The sequence below is a fragment of the Nasonia vitripennis genome, chromosome 4 (assembly GCF_009193385.2).
Source record: "Nasonia vitripennis strain AsymCx chromosome 4, Nvit_psr_1.1, whole genome shotgun sequence".
NCBI classification, from domain to species: domain Eukaryota; kingdom Metazoa; phylum Arthropoda; class Insecta; order Hymenoptera; family Pteromalidae; genus Nasonia; species Nasonia vitripennis.
In genome coordinates, this window is record NC_045760.1 from 15199726 (window position 1) to 15216625 (window position 16900).

General features: G+C 49.7%; 1 protein-coding gene across 2 annotated transcripts in view; it reads left to right on the forward strand.

Annotated features, from left to right (window-relative positions):
• The window catches only part of LOC100115153 (lachesin), a 61562-nt gene that overhangs the window by 36236 nt on the left and 8426 nt on the right, over positions 1-16900 (forward strand). For both annotated transcript variants that reach the window (XM_016987995.3, XM_001599911.6), the window contains exon 3: positions 13218-13362. In XM_016987995.3, the coding sequence (XP_016843484.1) occupies positions 13299-13362 (64 nt within the window). In that variant the 5' untranslated portion in view covers positions 13218-13298. The remainder of the gene's footprint in view (positions 1-13217; positions 13363-16900) is intronic.

Genomic DNA, 16900 nt, shown 5'->3' on the forward strand with positions numbered 1-16900 from the left:
GGTGACTATTATATAAATATCTTGCAAAAGTTTGCCGGTTAATAGCGCCTATATAACAGTACCGAAATCTTCCCGTGCAGGTGTAGTACGAAGAAAAACAACGTTAAATTCGTCTCTCGAAGCAACTATCGCACGCGTGGCGTGTAGCTCTCGAGTGCGCAAAAAGAGCAGCTTCAAATGCGTTACACACTCGACACCCTCGACTCTCGAGTCCACTTAATCCTCTTCCCTCCCCTCTTGCTCTTCTTCTCTTTCAAGCCCGTCGAATTATCGAGGGGGTTGTCCCGCCGTCGATCGGAGAAAAAGAAAGAGCCTATCCGGAAAAAAGAAGGCAGAAAACAGAGGTTCTCTCGCGCACAACGCGTGTGTGTCTCTCGCAATCAGTGTCGACGGCACTCGCGCGCTGCCTATATCCCCCGCGCGCGCGCGCTAGCTCTGCAGAGTCGTAACATAAAGCGGATTTCGCCGCTAAGCAGATGGAAATGCGATGGTGAATGCGCCGCAGCGCCAGTAATGCCTCTCTCTCGCTCTCCATCCTCTCCGGCACCCCTCCTCCGGAAAAGAGTCTAGCGCGCGAGGATGTGGGGCGTGGATAAAAGCCCGAGAGTTCTCTCTCTCTCTCTCTCTCTCTCTCTCTCTCTCTCTCTCTCTCTCTCTCTCTCTCTCTCTCTCTCTCTCTCTGCAGTAGTGCGTAAGTACGGCAAAGTGAGTGTACGCGAAAATTCGCGCGCCCTTCTTCACTCGGCGGAGCTTCCCGTACTTTGTCCCTCGCTCGCGCACTTATTACGAGAGAGGCAGAGACATGCGCGCGCGTGTGCCTTCTCGCGTCGAATTTCATCGCCAGGCGACGACGAGTTGTTGTTGCAACGGCGTAAATAAAACCGGGCTTATAAAGCCTTATAAAGGAAGAGCATGTTTCTTCCGAATATCGTCCCGGCGATTCGACCGCGTCTTGCGGGGAATACGAAAGTCCCGCGACGCGACAAACAAAGGATTCCGTAAGGACGATCTAATTAAAGCTCCCTGCGGCTATCCGATATCCAGCACTCGTGGGAAGGAAGTAAAAAAAGGGGCGAGATTCGCAGCGAGCAAGGAGAGATAAAAATCCACTGCGAAGCAGGCGGAGAGAGAAAGAGAGCGACACGCGGCAGAGACTCGCCGGTTTAAGCCTCTTCCGGCTGCCGCGGAGCACAAGTCTGTGTGTCTCTCTCGCTCTGCGCCACTAGAAAATCCGTTGTGTCGAGCGTAATCTCCTGATTTAATGCCGCCGCGACGGCGTCCTTTCTTACTGCCGTTACTGCTGCTCTCGCGCCGCATCGGAATATTATCGACGAGTAGAGTAGAGCTAGGTCGGGGACGAAAAAAGGAGCTTTCCGGGCGCTGATCGTTCGAGGAAGAGGGCTTTTCAAATGAAATCTCGAGCGTAGAATCAATTAGTGCAATACGCGCGTGCACGAGCGAATGTTGCTTTTTCACGTTTGTATTAAGCAGCTGCTGAGGCAAAAAAGAATTCAGCTCTCTCGCGCTCTTAAAACGCTTATAAATCTCCTCTCGCTTCGAGCTGAAGCCAGTCGCACTCCTCGAGTAGCATCGGCTATGTAAGATCTGGAGCAGCGCCTCCGGCTGACCGATTAGACCCCGTCGTACTACTAGTGCTCATCTCTCTTTCAGCCACTCTCTCCTCGTCTTTCCTCGTATAGCTCGACGCGCGCAGCAGCGGCGGCAGTACTAGTCCATAGAGGCTTAAATTCGCCTCGGCGAAAGATACAGCAGCGGGAGTCTGCTTAACCCCGCGCACGGGGCTTCGTAATGAGTTTACTCCCGACAATGCAGACTATACCGAGAGAGGATCGAAACTTCCCGGCAGGCATCCTAGCTACCTCTCTATCTATCTCTAAGTCATACGGCAAGGCGAACGCAGCTAACTCCAAAGCTACCGCACGATCTCTGGCGTGTGTGGCTGTCTGTGGGCGGCTCTCGCTCGCGAAAAGCTCTACGTGTGTGCGGCCCATTGATAAGGGAGTTATTGTATTTGGAATGAATATATCGGGGGGAGACTTTTGTCGGCGCTCAACCGCGGCATTGTTTCTCTAGCTCTCCTCGCTCGCTCGCTCGCTCGATCGCGCTGCAGCACGCTAACGCCTTTGTCCGGGAATTACTTGTTCAATTTGTTCTCTCAGAGCCGCGAGTCTGAGTTCCGATGCGCAGTTCAAATATGCGTATTTATTTAGCCTCTTCGTATATTTATGTTGAAGATCGCAAAGTTTGAGATTTTTTCCTATATCGCATCAGTGCAGTTGTGCAATGAAATCGCACGGTGCGTGCGTAATAAAGATTTCTCTACTGCTCTGTCGATTTAACAGCCGTTGCTACAACCAAAGCCGCGGAGTGTAAACTATTACAATTTGATCGGATCGTATCCGCGCGGCGAAAGCACTGCACTCCCGCGCCTATCGGCGCAATCGTGCTAAACATATATAATTACGCAATGATACCGTATGCTCGGTTGAACGTAGCGAAATTTAAATGTTAAAATCAATTTGGCTTATATAAATGTTATTCCTATAACAACGCCCGCGCCGCTACGAATAACACGCATCCGTTAGCATAGACAAACCAACTAAATCACGCAATCCGACTGCAATCGCACTCAGCAGCACCGTATACGTAATTTCATCCAAATCCAACATGTACACGCATGTACGCTCACTTCGTCGCGTATATCGTGCGTATACTGCAATCGGTGAATCAAGCGAATCGTTACGACGACGGGGAAACACGTCAAATCACATTATGGCAACTTCAAAAAGGCAATGGCGCGCGAACGAAAGAGCAGAAACTCCGAAGCCGAGAGTGTGTAGCCGCGTGGCACAGTGCAGCCTACATATATATATATATATATATGTGTGTGTGTGTGTGTGTGTGTATTATATACTCCGCAAAGCCGGCGGAAATCGCGCGCGCTCGGAGTTTGCGGATGCATCGCGCCCCGCGCGCACGAGTCAACAGTAGACGCGGGGGCGCGCTTCGAGAAGTCAACTACTCTCTAAGTACGCGAGGCGTTCTGCCGTGCAGATGGCTATGCTATACCTTATATGGCTCTCTCTCTCTCTCTCTCTCTCTCTCTCTCTCTCTCTCTCTACGTGTGTATACATATAGATATACGCATACACAAACGCCTGGTCGCAATCAGCCGTACACTAGGCTGAATTCGAAGCCGCGAACTTCGCAGACAATTTAAAGCAGAGGTTATAGTTCTGCGCGCGCCAATGCGGCAGATCTTTGCTGCGAGTGGAACTGTATACGTATATTGTTGAGCGCATGGTGTTTTTTTTTATCTTGCATTAATTGTACTAGCTAAATCCAAAATCAAAATTGAATAAAATTTGCAACTGCATTCAGACCGGATGTTTGTTTTTTAACCAAACAGATCACTTTTTTCACGGCTTCGCAACATCCGGACATCTCTATTTTAAGAGAGGAGGATTATACATACACAGGGTTGAAATTGACTCTGAGCTACGAAGAGTAGAGTAGCACATTTCTTATACGTACGTGTCACATATTTTATAATTTTTGTACGAGCTGGCAGCTTGCATGTGAACGTTATTGTGCGCCGCTTTGGCGTTTATATAAATTTCATCAATTTTTTAAACATTTCGAAAACAGCGCTACTGTTTTCGAAATCAAGTCTGCTATATCTTCGTCGGTATAATTTGAGATGTGCTAGTCTTCGTTGGGAGCGACGATGTAATCCCCTTTTCAAACCAGTTTCGAAACGTACATAAAAAGAAATATCAAAGGTCATAACCGTTATTAGCATTCTTGCTACACATAATGAACCTTTATCAATAATTATATTTCGAGAAAATTTCCCAAAGCAAATAAAAGTAATGAGAGTATTGAATGTAATATAATAGGTACTCGGAATCGCGTTCATTATTGCTATCGGCATTATCAGCGGCTTTTCCCGGAAAATCTGCAGCAACGAAGTTCTAAATGCGCTCTTTAAACAGTCGCTACAAAGCGGGGCGTTTATTGAAATTTCACACACGGCAATTTCCATCGAACACCCCCGCTCCTCTCAAAATTCATTCGCGACGGAAAAAAATAAGCTTATCTCGAAAGGAATCCCGTACGAAACTTCATTACAAGCGTCGGGCAGTGTAGCCTCGTCTTATAATAGAGGGAGAGCCAAGTTGCTCTCCGCGCGCTGTGTTCTGCTCGACGTCGTTGTGTCGCGATGGAAATCTGGCCGCTTTGTGCGACAGTGGCGGCAGCGGCGGCGGCGGTGTGTTTTACATTTGAGAAAGTTCGGCAGCATATGGAAACTGCTGTTCGACCAAAGTTTGCGGATTTTATGCGAGAGGGAGTACACAAGGGGGGGGGGATGGACTGCTGCTGCGGGTTTTGTCCCGTAAAAATGGGAGTTGCGAGAGGACTGCGCTCGCGATGCAGTTGATACTTGTTTGACTTCGGCACTATTCCCTCCGGGGCTACGGGGAATAAAGGTGAGACCAGGCAGAATGGGATATTTATGTGGACCTGTATCGACGAGTATTTTTTTATTGAGGATAAGCGCGTTTGCTCAGAGTTTTTTTAAATATAAAGGCGTTTAGAATACAGAATAGTTATAAGTTTTTCTTGTCTTATACTCAAATGATCGCATATCTGTTCCAATTGGTCAGTCGAACGACCATCAAACACATGCAAGACAAATAGAATCGTCACTTTTTCCTGTTTGGATCGTAGAATTTGTTGTTTGCACAAGCGCATCGATAAATAGTACATTACGATACGTTTGACTTAAATGGTTCATTTTTACACGGCGCGTAGCGCCCTCGCTACGCTCGGGTGCTAACTGCGCCGTGTAAAACTGAACCATTTAAGTCAAGAGTATCGTATAAAATTTTATATCGCAGATTGCTAAAGTCCGCAAGTCTCGCCTATTCGTGACTAAGTAGTCCTTATTTGCACCGTGAGGTTAGCGCACGAGCGTAGTGAGTGTGATAAACACGGTGCAAAAAAGGACTACTTTAGTCACAGATAGGCGTGACTTAACAGCGGATTTTAGCCACACTGTGCTATAAAAAGCAATATAACGCTCAAATTCGCTTTTGGGATAGAACCAAGGAAAAACTGTTTTTGCAGGGTTGTCGCTTTTTGATGTTGTATGGCAATTTTCCGATCGTTCTATTGAGAGTTTGGATGTTTTGCTTTTTGTTAACGTTTTGTTTCCATCCAGAAAGGGGAAAATACGTTTAATCTCGGATTGAAGCTCTGCGAGATAACTTTAGAGCGTTATATAACAGGGAATTTTATCCACTGGATGATCAAGGGCACGGATGTCCCGGTTTCTGATTATTATTTGTATAATTTTTGTAAATAATGATATCTATTATAAAAAACTGTTCAAAGGTTTCTGAAGTAATAAATTGTTATGGGAGGGGGAGTACTACGCGCACTACTCCAATCTCGATCGAAGATCACTCGCTTATTTATATTAAGAAGCAATTGAACAAATCAGTTTCTACGCGCGTGTAGCGCGATATTGCTGAGAATTCCGTAATCTCAAATTACATTTCTTAGAAAAGCATCAGATTACTTGAATTAGCGCAGTACTCGCTTCTAATCAAGCCGATAACTCTTCAGCCGCTATAAGAGTGGTGGTTCCGATCCTTTCCAATCATGCTAATTGCAATCGCTGGTATCAAACGAAACGCCGATGCATATTAGTAGTTAACTCCGAGTCGGGTCAGCCGCAAACATCTTCAATCATTCTGTATACAGTTTTCGATTTCATGTCATGTTTCGAAACGCGCTGGAAAACTATTTCCTAATCTGTTAAAAAAAATTCCTTTCCCCTCTGCAACGTCAAGGGGCTGGCGCGTCGCTCGCGAAAAAGGAGAAGAGCGAGAGCGCATACAGGCAAAAAACAGGGAATTTCATTGCAGGATACCCCGCTAACGAACTTTCCACTTCTTTCGCGGAAAGTTGAACGACGCGGCAGCGGCGGAGGAGGGTTGTATCGCGCTGCGACAAAAAACGTCGACGTTTACAATTACTTTGCCGGGCCATCTCTCTCAGCTGTGCGCACGTGTACGCTGGCGCGAATTGAGATGCGCGCAACGCGAGAGCAGCCGTGTTTACGTTGTTAGAAAGTCGCGCGTCAGTCGGGAAACAAAGCTAACGATGGAGATTTTAAAGGTGCTCCAGTTGACGAGGAATTTCGTAGCGTTTTTAAGTTTAACTGCAGCGCTGATGGTCTGCCTAATTCGGAGGGACGACGCGCGGAATACGTAATTCATAATTTCGCATAATACGAGCATCGTTTCGTTCGCCGCCGAGTCCGGAGTAAGCACGCGGCTGATTTTCCGAAACATCAAGAGAGGGTTAACGATCCTCGCGCGGAAAAAGAGCGAGAGACCGAGTACACAAACGCCGCACACACACACACACAGAGCGAGCCAGCGGATTTAGTAACAGCGACTGCAGCAGCAGCAGCTTGCGGCGTTGAGAGCCCGGCCGCGACGGGCTAATTAATCAAGCTCCGCAAACAGCTTGACAGCGCGGCATCCCAACTTACGAGGCAGACGGGCCGCGCGCTCGCACTCGAAACTGCTATAAACGCCCTATAACCATAAATAGGCGCGAGCCCACTCGCTCTCTCCCTTTGCGCGTTTTCCTCTGCCCCACTCGCTCACTCACTCACCCCCCCTCCCCCGCCCCCGCGCTCTCGCGTCCGTGTAGCTGGCAAACGCACACGGGGCGCGCGAACGAACGAACTGGCCATACAATAGTCATTACCGGCATAGCTCCGTCGTTCCGGCGTGTCAGTCCGAAAATTGCACCTCGAGGACGTGCGCGACGGCTCTATGTTTTTCCACGCGCTGTCGCTGTGTCTGTTATTTTCGTTTGTTTTTCCACCGCGCGCCGAGCTCTTTTTTTCAAGGGCGGAGTAATTCAAGGGGGTTAATTCGCAGCGACGGAATCAGGGGACGTGTTTTGTCGGGCGCGGATTTATGCGCTCGATTTTGAGTGCATCGGTTTTTTATTTCGCTGTACTCTCGTTATATAGATTCGTATTTCTCACACTCGTATTTATATTTCACGAAGCGAGCGTTCAAAGTATCGCAGCGATAAATATCGAGTGGCAGGAAATTCGTCGATATCGCGCGACTTCATCGACAAATCATTCAATTATAACTCGATACTCGCTCGCGCGGGAGCTTTATTGTAACGCCGCGTGGGAACCGAGTAAAACGACGCGTCAAAATCCGCGATTCGTTTTAATAATATACGGGCTGCACGCAGCTCGAATCGAATACACGAAAGATCCATCGAATTTTTCGAATAATACACACGTCCAGCCGAAGCCGATGACATCTGGGTGAAAGAGCGCGCGCTGATCTCGTATACGCTGCAAAGTACATCGCATCCGACAAGCCGAACTGAGCCCCCCGCGACTGGTAGCTTATTAAGCCCGAGACGCGACAAATCTCGGAGCGGAAAAGGGATCTCTTCAGAAAAAAGAATAGCTACGAGAGGGTAAAGATGAGACAGCGAAAAAATCACTACAGCTACAGCGGTGATCTCCTCTCTCTGGTCCGCACAGGAGCGAGTCTATTTACGGGTCAGTCCCGAGCCCGCCGCGCTGCTCTCGGCAAGGTAATGGGTCCCAGGGATATAGCGTCCGGCGTAACTCAGCATCAGCGCGCCGCGCGCGAAGCGTTAAGGAGAGAGCGCCGCCGCCGTATTTCCGTAATCCCGACCGAGAGCGCCGCTCCGATCCCCCAATAGATCTCCGACTATACGGCCGATCGTTGCTGTGCAGCGTCTTTACGGAGTAATAACCCTTTGATCTTTGCTTCTCATTTTCCCTCGGGCGTCGCGGGCGTCGCATTGTTCTCTCGTTGTTTCATCGCAACGCGAATCGAGCCGTCAAAGCGCGCATAATTCACATCAGCCGTCCGTCTCCACGGCAGCGAAGCGTTCTCGTGAAAAATAAGTAGAGAGATGGAGAGAGAGTATAGATCGCGTCAGTGTCAGTCAAGCCGAGAAAAATCCCGAGGATTGCCGCGCAGCTCTTATGCGCAAAATCGACTGGAGCTAGCTAGCGCCGCCGCGCGGTAATAGAAATGTCGCGCGAGAACTGCGTGTGTAGCCGTGTTATAAGCGAGGATTTGGAGGACGCCGAGGCAGCAGAGCAGGCGGCACTAGCGGTAAAATGCCAGAAACAGTGACGTCGAGCCGAATTAAGTTTTCCCCGCTCCAGCGGCGTACAACCGCGCGCTCGCGTCATGTTTTCCCTGTGTATCGCGGCTGCTTCCGTTGCAGCGCAAGACGCTCGGCTGAAATTCTCGAGAGAATTGCGCCGCGGGAGAAGTTGCGGAAGCGCTCGTGCGCGCCCTGGAACGCCCCTCTCTCCTCCAAGAGAGTTTATAAGATTTTGTAATAATGAGGCGCGCGCGCGCGAGTAGACGGCTGGGATTTCAGGTATTTAGAGCTCGGAATTTCGAGGGCGGCGCATTCTTTTCGGAGCCGGCGAGCGCTTGTGTATTCTTTCGTTTCGCCGCACGCCGGGCTTGTTTGATTATCGGGAAAAGTGGACGTGTATGTATATTTTGCAGGCCAAATGCCTGGATATGGTGCGAACCGATGGAATAAGAGCAGGGTAAACTCGTTGATATGGCGCGCTGCGAGAAAAAGGCGCACGTTCCGCGAAAAGTTTCGCCTGCAGGTTTTACGGGGCCAATGACAATCGCAAGCCGCTTCGCGGTCTACGAGAGTTTACGCGTGCACGGTTACGGATGTAAATCTCATTCCCGGACACGCTATATAACGGCCTTGCTCGCGATAATTTGCATTCGCCGGCGCTGCTACTGCCCCGTCTTTGCTCTCTCCCCCCTCTCTCCCCCCTCTCTCCCTCTCTCGTCCTCTTGTTTTGCACGCGCTACACAGAGCAACGGGAAAATGCAGATCAGGGTCTCTGCTTTTGTTTTGACGAGAGCGCAAGGAGAGTATAAGCGCGCTCGTGATTCGTTTGCCGAGCAGTGTAGGTCGAGCGCGCTTTTCGCTTTCTCCTTTTTTCCCCGCGGAAGTATTCGAGGAATGCTCGCGGCGAGAGTGGAAACATTTTAATAAATTCTTTTTCGCAGCGGGAAAAAAATTGAATTCTTTCGAACGCGTAAATATTTGAAATACGGGACGTGTATTAACGACGGATTTATTTGTGCAACAACCCTGGTAGAATATTAACGGTTCGAATTTGCTAAGACCTTGAGACTTAGCTAACTGTTTTAACGGTTGCCAAGCTAAAATTTAACAAAAAATTGAACCGTTGACATTTCTACCAGGGAACAACGGAGGATCGCGTTCAATTGGCAACTTTATTCTCCGGCCCACGAAAAAGTTTCGGCAATATTTGCATGCTCGCGAGCGAGAAAGAGCGTTACATTTATCATCTGATAAACGCAGTGGCACCGCGCGGATCTGCATATCGGAGATAAATGCAAACGATGTATATTTCGCGGGGCATAAATTCCTTCGCGAAAGAGAAAGAGAGAGAGAGGGCGATAAATCGCGTCGAAAAATTAAACGGTGAATCTATAATGTAAGGAGCGGAAGAATGGCGCGATCTCGTTGAAAGTTCGCGCGCTCGCGCGCTCGCGCGCGGAGATAGCTAGTTCTCGATGGGAATATTAATTAAACTGCGACGTTTTAACGCTTCGACGTTAAAAACGTCAAAGTTCCCGATACCTACGGCGACATCGTCAGCTCGAATTCTCAAACTCTCCCGGCGGCGCGCGATCATTCCGCGAGTTTTATGGCAAGAGAGCATCGCGCCCGCGGAAATTACGCGGCCAATAAATCTCTCGCGTCTTACGTGCCGGCCTCCGGCGACGCGCTTCCCAATGGAAAAACAGCCCCGATCGCATCTCTCTCACCCGCGTATAAGACGAGCATATACATGTATATATAACACGTATGCCCGGGACGATTGAGGCCAGTTCGTATGCGCTCGCGCACCGAGGATTAATAGCTCGCTCGGCGTTCGGAGATGGAACAGCCATAGCCGGGGAATATTATGAAATATATAGAGTTCAGCTCTTTCTCCGCGCGCGGGTCCATTTTCGCGCGATGGCCGGCTGATAGGCGAAACGTGTTGGCCGGACCGACGGCGCGCATACAAAGTGTCCTGCTTTGCGCTGCGCCGTCACTTTTCGAAAGCGATGACGACTTGAGTGCTCCGGGGTTTAAATCAAAAGGAACTATATATATATATACACACACACACACACACACACACGCGCGCGCACACACACGAGGAGAGGGGCTAAATTTTCTCTGCACTTCGCTGTTATATTATCGCGGGAGAGGAAAAGTTTCAAATTTGATCGATGGCTCGGATTCATCAGTCGGGCGGTTTTTTTAATTCGAAAGTCGCATCGGCGCATTGTAATTTTAATCGGCGTATGCAGCGTTTCGTAAACAAACAATAATTCCAATTATTCATACAGCAGCCACGCGGCGAATCTAATAACCCAACTTTAATTTGGAAGCGCGTGTAATATGATTCAGCTTAATTACATACATCGATAGACAGTGTGGCGCGATGATCCGCAAGCCTGTACAAGAAATTTGCTCACCGTACACCGGGCTCATCGCGGACGCTCGGCCTATTACGCGATCATTTTTCGCCGAGAGTTATAATTCCCAATGAAAAATACAGGCAATGCATAACGAAATATTTTTCCAGCGGCCAGAGCTGCGGCGCATCATATCCCGGGACTGAAAAACTTGCAGCGCGCAGCGACCCGCGGCGATAAATATCGCGCGAGTACGCGGCGTTTTATATCGTCGGCGCATCACTTTTCCCGCCTGCGCGAGCGCTTCGGAAATTTATTATTCGCCGGCGACTATCACGCGCGCAAAACAGCCCCGCGCTATAAAGGAAAGTTAATAAAGTCCGCGAAGAGCAAGACAAATCTCAGCGTCGCTAGTGTACAGCGAAATCGATCGCGAGAGCCGAGTTTTTCCATCGTGACCGCGATAATGTAAATTAAATCTCGGAGTCGAGATAGGGAGGGATGAGAGCTTGTTTACACATCCGTCTCGGCGAGCTCTCGACTTATTGTATCCCCTGAAAACCACAAGCCTGCAGTCCTTCCCCGCCGCTCCCCGCGCGGCGCGCACTTAATCAACATCAAGCTTATTTCGCATTCATGAAATAATACCTCGGCCCCTGCAGTATATATATAGCGACGAGATACCTATTACACTCGCACCGCGGAAAAATTTCGAGTCAGCTCGCGTCTATATGCGCGAAATTTCATCGCACTCGAGTCTCGCGGCTTTGAAAAATTAAAAATAAAATAACCAGCTCAGCCGGAGCTAAATCATAATTTTCGCCCCCCGATCCTCTCCGTGTGCGTTCCATTTATATATATATATATATATATATATATATATATATATATATATATATATATATCACCAGTCTCTTTGGAAATTCTCGGTCGCGCGCGACGCCGTGTACGTGACTGGATCGGCAAAATCCCTTGATGGGAAGGTAAATTGAAAGGAATCGCGCCGATCGTATACGATTATAAAAAGCTACTCGGCTGCAGCGCGGCGCACTCTCCGATTAAATGATGAAATGCGTCTCGCGTGCTCGCGGACTCCGTGAAAAGCGTCTCCCTCCGTAGCAGCAGCAGCAGCAGCAGCAGTGCTCCTTATCGCCCGCTGCGTCCAATGCATAAAGCATAAAGTTCGTATCTCATGCATAAATTCATACTGCGAGAGTCATAACTTATGGCGGCTGCGGTTCCCTCTCTCGCTCTCTCTCTCTCTGGCTGTACTCTTGTTCGCGCGCGCGCGCGAGGGAGAGAGTATCGAAATCGCCGACGGCTGACTGAGGCGCACGTATGACGAAAGCGCAGCGCGTGCAGAGACGTGTATAGAGATACACGCGCGTTTCGAGCGAGAGGGATGAGGAAGAGCCGCTCTCTACGATAGGACGAATGTGGAGAAATATTCTCCATTTTCTCTGTGCATGCGCAGGGCCAAATCCATTTTGCCGATCAGGCCGCTAGTCTGAAAAATCGCTCAATTATACGCCGCGGCGGGATCGCTGCGCGTCACTCTATAATTCATAGATTTTTCAATCTTTCGTACACGGCCGAGCGGAGATTGAACCTATACACAGTTGCACATATTCGGCTCCGCACTCTGACGTTTATGAGTATAGTGCGTATATCACATGTGTGGGTGTGTATATATATATATATATACACACACACACACACACACACTTTCGCTTGATCGATCGCGCGACTCTTGATAAATGACACGAGCAGTCACAGTGAATTTCTAAACCTCTCGTTAATGCGCGCGCGCGCGCCGGTTGTTATTTATGATTTTTTTTTCATCCGTGTATATAAAGCGCGCGTCGTCTTTCGGGCAGAGAGGAGATTTATGAGGGTGGACGGCGCAATTACGTGATTTTTTTACTCTCGTGTACGTATACGGCTGAGCGGCGCGACGATATTAATGTGGACGATGATTTTATTAGCTTTCATGACCCGATTTTGGGGGGGGGGGGAGTGAATTTCACGGTTTTTCAATGACGCCGGGAAGAGGTATCGCGCGTTATGGAGCGCGAGTAATTGCTTTTGACGTATAAAATCGAGACGAGGGCAATTATTTATTTCTCTCTCCCTCTTCTGTAATATAACACACGAGATACATAATGCGATATTGAATTTGGCGGTACACAAAGTATAACCGCGCTGAAAATCATTTCTCTCGGCTGAGAGGCTTGCGCCCGGAGATGCGGCGTTTCTGTACCCGTTGCTTGCAATTGATTGGATTCCCGTTACGCGAGAGCTTTCCGTTATTCCGAATCTCTGCATCAGTGCGAGAAAGGGTAAACAATTCGATGAAATAAGAAAGCTGCAGGCAGCCCTCTCGATAACAATCCCACTGAGCGTACAGCGATCAGCCAGTCAGTCACTGCGAAGCTCACGGAGAGTAGGGTTGAAAGTAGGGTGAGGTATATATTGTACAGTCTACACACTCCCCCGACGGCGTGATTTACTTAACGTCTCGGCAACTCTCGCGCGCCGGGACTGGAGCGAGCGAGAAGAGAGCGAGAGAAATGTAGCGTGCTATATAGCCGAGCAGCTCACGGTACTTAAGCAAGATTTCTGTTTCAGATTGCTGACTGGAAGTTCGCGCGACTGTACGCAGCATATACGCAGGGCGACGGGTGACTGCCGCACACAGAAGCGGCCCCGATGGCTGCGCGCAAGCTCGACGCCCTCCTCGCCGCCACCCCTCTGCTCCTTCAGCTATGCCTCTGTGAGTGCATTACATTCGCCTACATACGTGTACACCTACCCTGCGCTGTCTCTACTCTCTCTCCATCCGCCTCCGATGCGTAAATATACGTGTTTTTGCCAGCCTGCCTGCCAGCGAGCGCATACACGTATACTTATGCAGCAGAGAGGCGCTGCGCGCTGTCTGCCGAGAAGTAGAGTGGAGAGACCTGTTGCCCGCGACGATGCACGTATACGCGCGCGAGTAATATTCGTGTAATACGCGACGACGCGGTGTCTCCTTTGTGCCAGCGCCGCGTGTCATTGCTCGCACGGAAAAGTTTATTCTCTGCGACGTGCTCATCAGCTGGGAAAAATCGGCGGGGGCGGACCCGCGCTAGCTGCGACAATAATATCCGCCGGGCGGCATATAGCGTATAACGAGCCTCGCCGCCGCGCCGGCTCGAGAGAGAATTAGTGCGCGGTGGCGGCGAGCTCGAACGAGCGGCCGGGACATATTTTATTAAAATCCGTTTTAATGCCATTAGATTGGGATGAATTATTGTTATTATCTGGAATGATGCAGTTAATGCGCGTGACGTACATTTCGCCGGCTCTCGCGCGCGGGATACAGCGCCATATCCTCCTGCTGCTGCGTGTGTGTGCAGTATAACGTTATGCAGAAAAATACCGGGTACATTGCCCCCTCGGCAGTACAGCGCGTGTTATGGCAGTTCGTCCAGCCGATTACCGATAAACGATGTTTACCCTCGCGATTTTTCCGGCGGTAAATCGTACGCGGAAAAGGATTAGTTTCTTCCTCATATATACACGGTTATCACGTATAACGATATATGTGCGACTGTCCGTGTGTGGATGACGAACGATGTATCCGCGATCGATGTTTGCGCAGGCGCGCGACTCTTCTAATTGGCCAGCTGCAGCGCGTATAATTAAACGGCTGTGAGCGGATCGTGATTAAAGAGTGATTTTTTAAATTAGCGCGCGGAATGCGAGTAATAAAATAGCCCGATGAATTTTCGGGAGGGTCGGGCTGCGCGAGAATGCGGGCGGTATATTAGCGAAAAGAGGCGCATATCGCTCGCGAATGCCTTTGTCCACTGATTCGTATGCGTGTGTAGGGAGGATATAATTTGTACATAACGAATGGTGATGTTTCATTTGCTCGAGCGGCATATCAATTCGCATAACTTCTCGCTGGCGGAATTTTATACGTATTGCCGAAAATACGATTGCGCGCGAATTTCGAATGTAAAAAAACGAGATTGCGTCCCTGTTCCCTTTCCGCACCTAGACTCGACAATTGATCGCAGTGTGTGCGACGGCAGCCCGTATAGTGCAGATCCTCTCGCGACGGTAAAAAGTATCAGCTCGCGTCCATCGTCCTGCCCCGCAGAAGAAGAAGAAGAAGAAGACAGAGAAGCAGCAGCGAGCGAAAGCCCAATGACGGCAGCGACTAAGTGAAAAGTAAAACCTTTGATGAATTTGGCTTCTTTCTCGCAAGTCGCTTTGTCGCTGTCGCGGGGAAACTATTCGCTCTAGCGCAAATGACTGATCTTCCTCTGATTGACCCTCGGCGGTGATTTGTGCGCGATTTCAGCGAGGAAAGGGATGTACTCAGAACTGCGGATGTACACGGCAATAATTGGCAGCGTTCCATTATTCAGCGCGCATTCGGCCCCGAACGAAGATTTACGCGTCTCCAGCGAAAAGAAGATACACGTACTGTACAGCGGAGTAGCGACGAGCGCACTAATCCTTGAGATCGTTCAGTCTAGCAAAAACCAAGAGACGCTGCTGCGCCCGACCAAAAACTGACGCAATCGAGTCAGTCTCTCTCTCTCTCTCTCTCTCTCTCTCTCTCTCTCTCTCTCTCTCTCTCTCTCTCTCTCTCTCTCTCTCTCTGTCCCTCGGGGGAGCCCATACCCGACGTATATAATAATTCGCCGCGAGCGCGGAAACGAGCATCGCGACACAGCTGCATCCACACAGCTAGCGAAAACAAAGCGAAAATACAAGCCCGCGCCGAAGGTAAGATTTATATACGCGAAGGATTCGAGAATTGATAGCTGTTTTGTAAACTGCTCTACCATCCGCGAGAAAAGGAGGGAAAAAAGGAGGAATCGAGTCGTCGAAGGCACGCAGCCAGTGGAAGACGACGACGTTCCTTCGTGCGTGCAAGAGATAACGAGAGACGAGAGACGGAGGCGACGCGACACGCAAGCCTGAGATTGACTCTCCCGCCGCCGCTCGCTCTTTTTTCGGGGAACGACAACGCGGTCCCCCTAAACAAGAAGCTATACGAGCGGCGGCCGCGCGCGATTACCAGATTTCGCGAAAATTGCGGACGAGAGGGTAATGTCAGCTAGGAAGGTATATACATACGGCTCGCGATGGGTTTTTTGAACCGAGCTGCCGAGCTGGTTATAAGCCGTAAAAATATAACGTGAAATACAGTTGTAGGTATAAGAGAGCGTCGAGACTCTTGGATATTTTTTTTTCCATATAAATGTAAATTTTCGCTCGAAAGGTGAAAAGTAGATGAGCCAGGCTCGATACACACATGAGGGGGTGTGAAATTTAATTTCGAAATCGGCATTATTCCACGAGAAAAGAAGTGCCAAACGCCCGCGAGCGACTACAGGCGCTGACGAAATATATATAGGAAATCCAGCTGATACCTGCGGCATACAGCTATATCTACATTTGTATATATAGAAATCGAAGCTTTGAAAGTCGACGTGGCCAGAGAAGCGCGAAAACGAGATATAGACCGCGCGCCGCGAGGACGGATCGTCTGTACGCGACGTGGCGCGAGCGAGAGAGATATATACATACCCTGTGTGCATATATAGATATATGCTGCAGAGAGGGAGAGGGAGAGAGAGAGAGAGAGAGAGAGAGAGAGAGAGAGAGAGAGAGAGAGAGAATCGTCGTCCGATTCTCGCGCGTCGCTCGAGATTATGCTAACGAGACAAACCCACTCGTCTAACTGCATATCCTTCGCGCGGGGATTCTTCCGCTTTTCACGGTGCCGCGATCCTCCGCTGATTCCCACGATCTCCGGCGTAGACTTTCACTCCTTTTTCTCTCTCCTTCCAAGCCCTCTCTATGGACGTATATCGAGCTCCTCTTTCCTCTGTAGCCCTCTCGCTCTACGCTGGAGTTTGAGTTATCGCCGTGTATACATATATCGTCCATCATTTTTTCGACGAGCGTCGAGCGCGGCAAGACAAAGACCGAGAGGGGATACGTTTACCGAGAAACTTGCGGACGTAAACTCGGCCGCCGTGAGAGGGGGAGTTTGCGCGCCGTGTGTGTGTGTGTGTGTGTGTGTACCTACAGCCGCGGCTGATTGCGACCGGCTCGCTTCCGGTTTTCTTCCGCTCGTCGTTGCTTCTTTTCGAGCGCAAAATCGCTCTCCGGCGTGCTTGTGTGTGTGTGTGAGTGTGTGCGCGCGCGTGTGTGCGTGCGTGTGTATATCCGAAGCCGATTACGCGGAAGTTTTCGAGGGGGGTATCACGTTTGCCTAATCCCTCATCCCCTCGCGCGCACAAGCT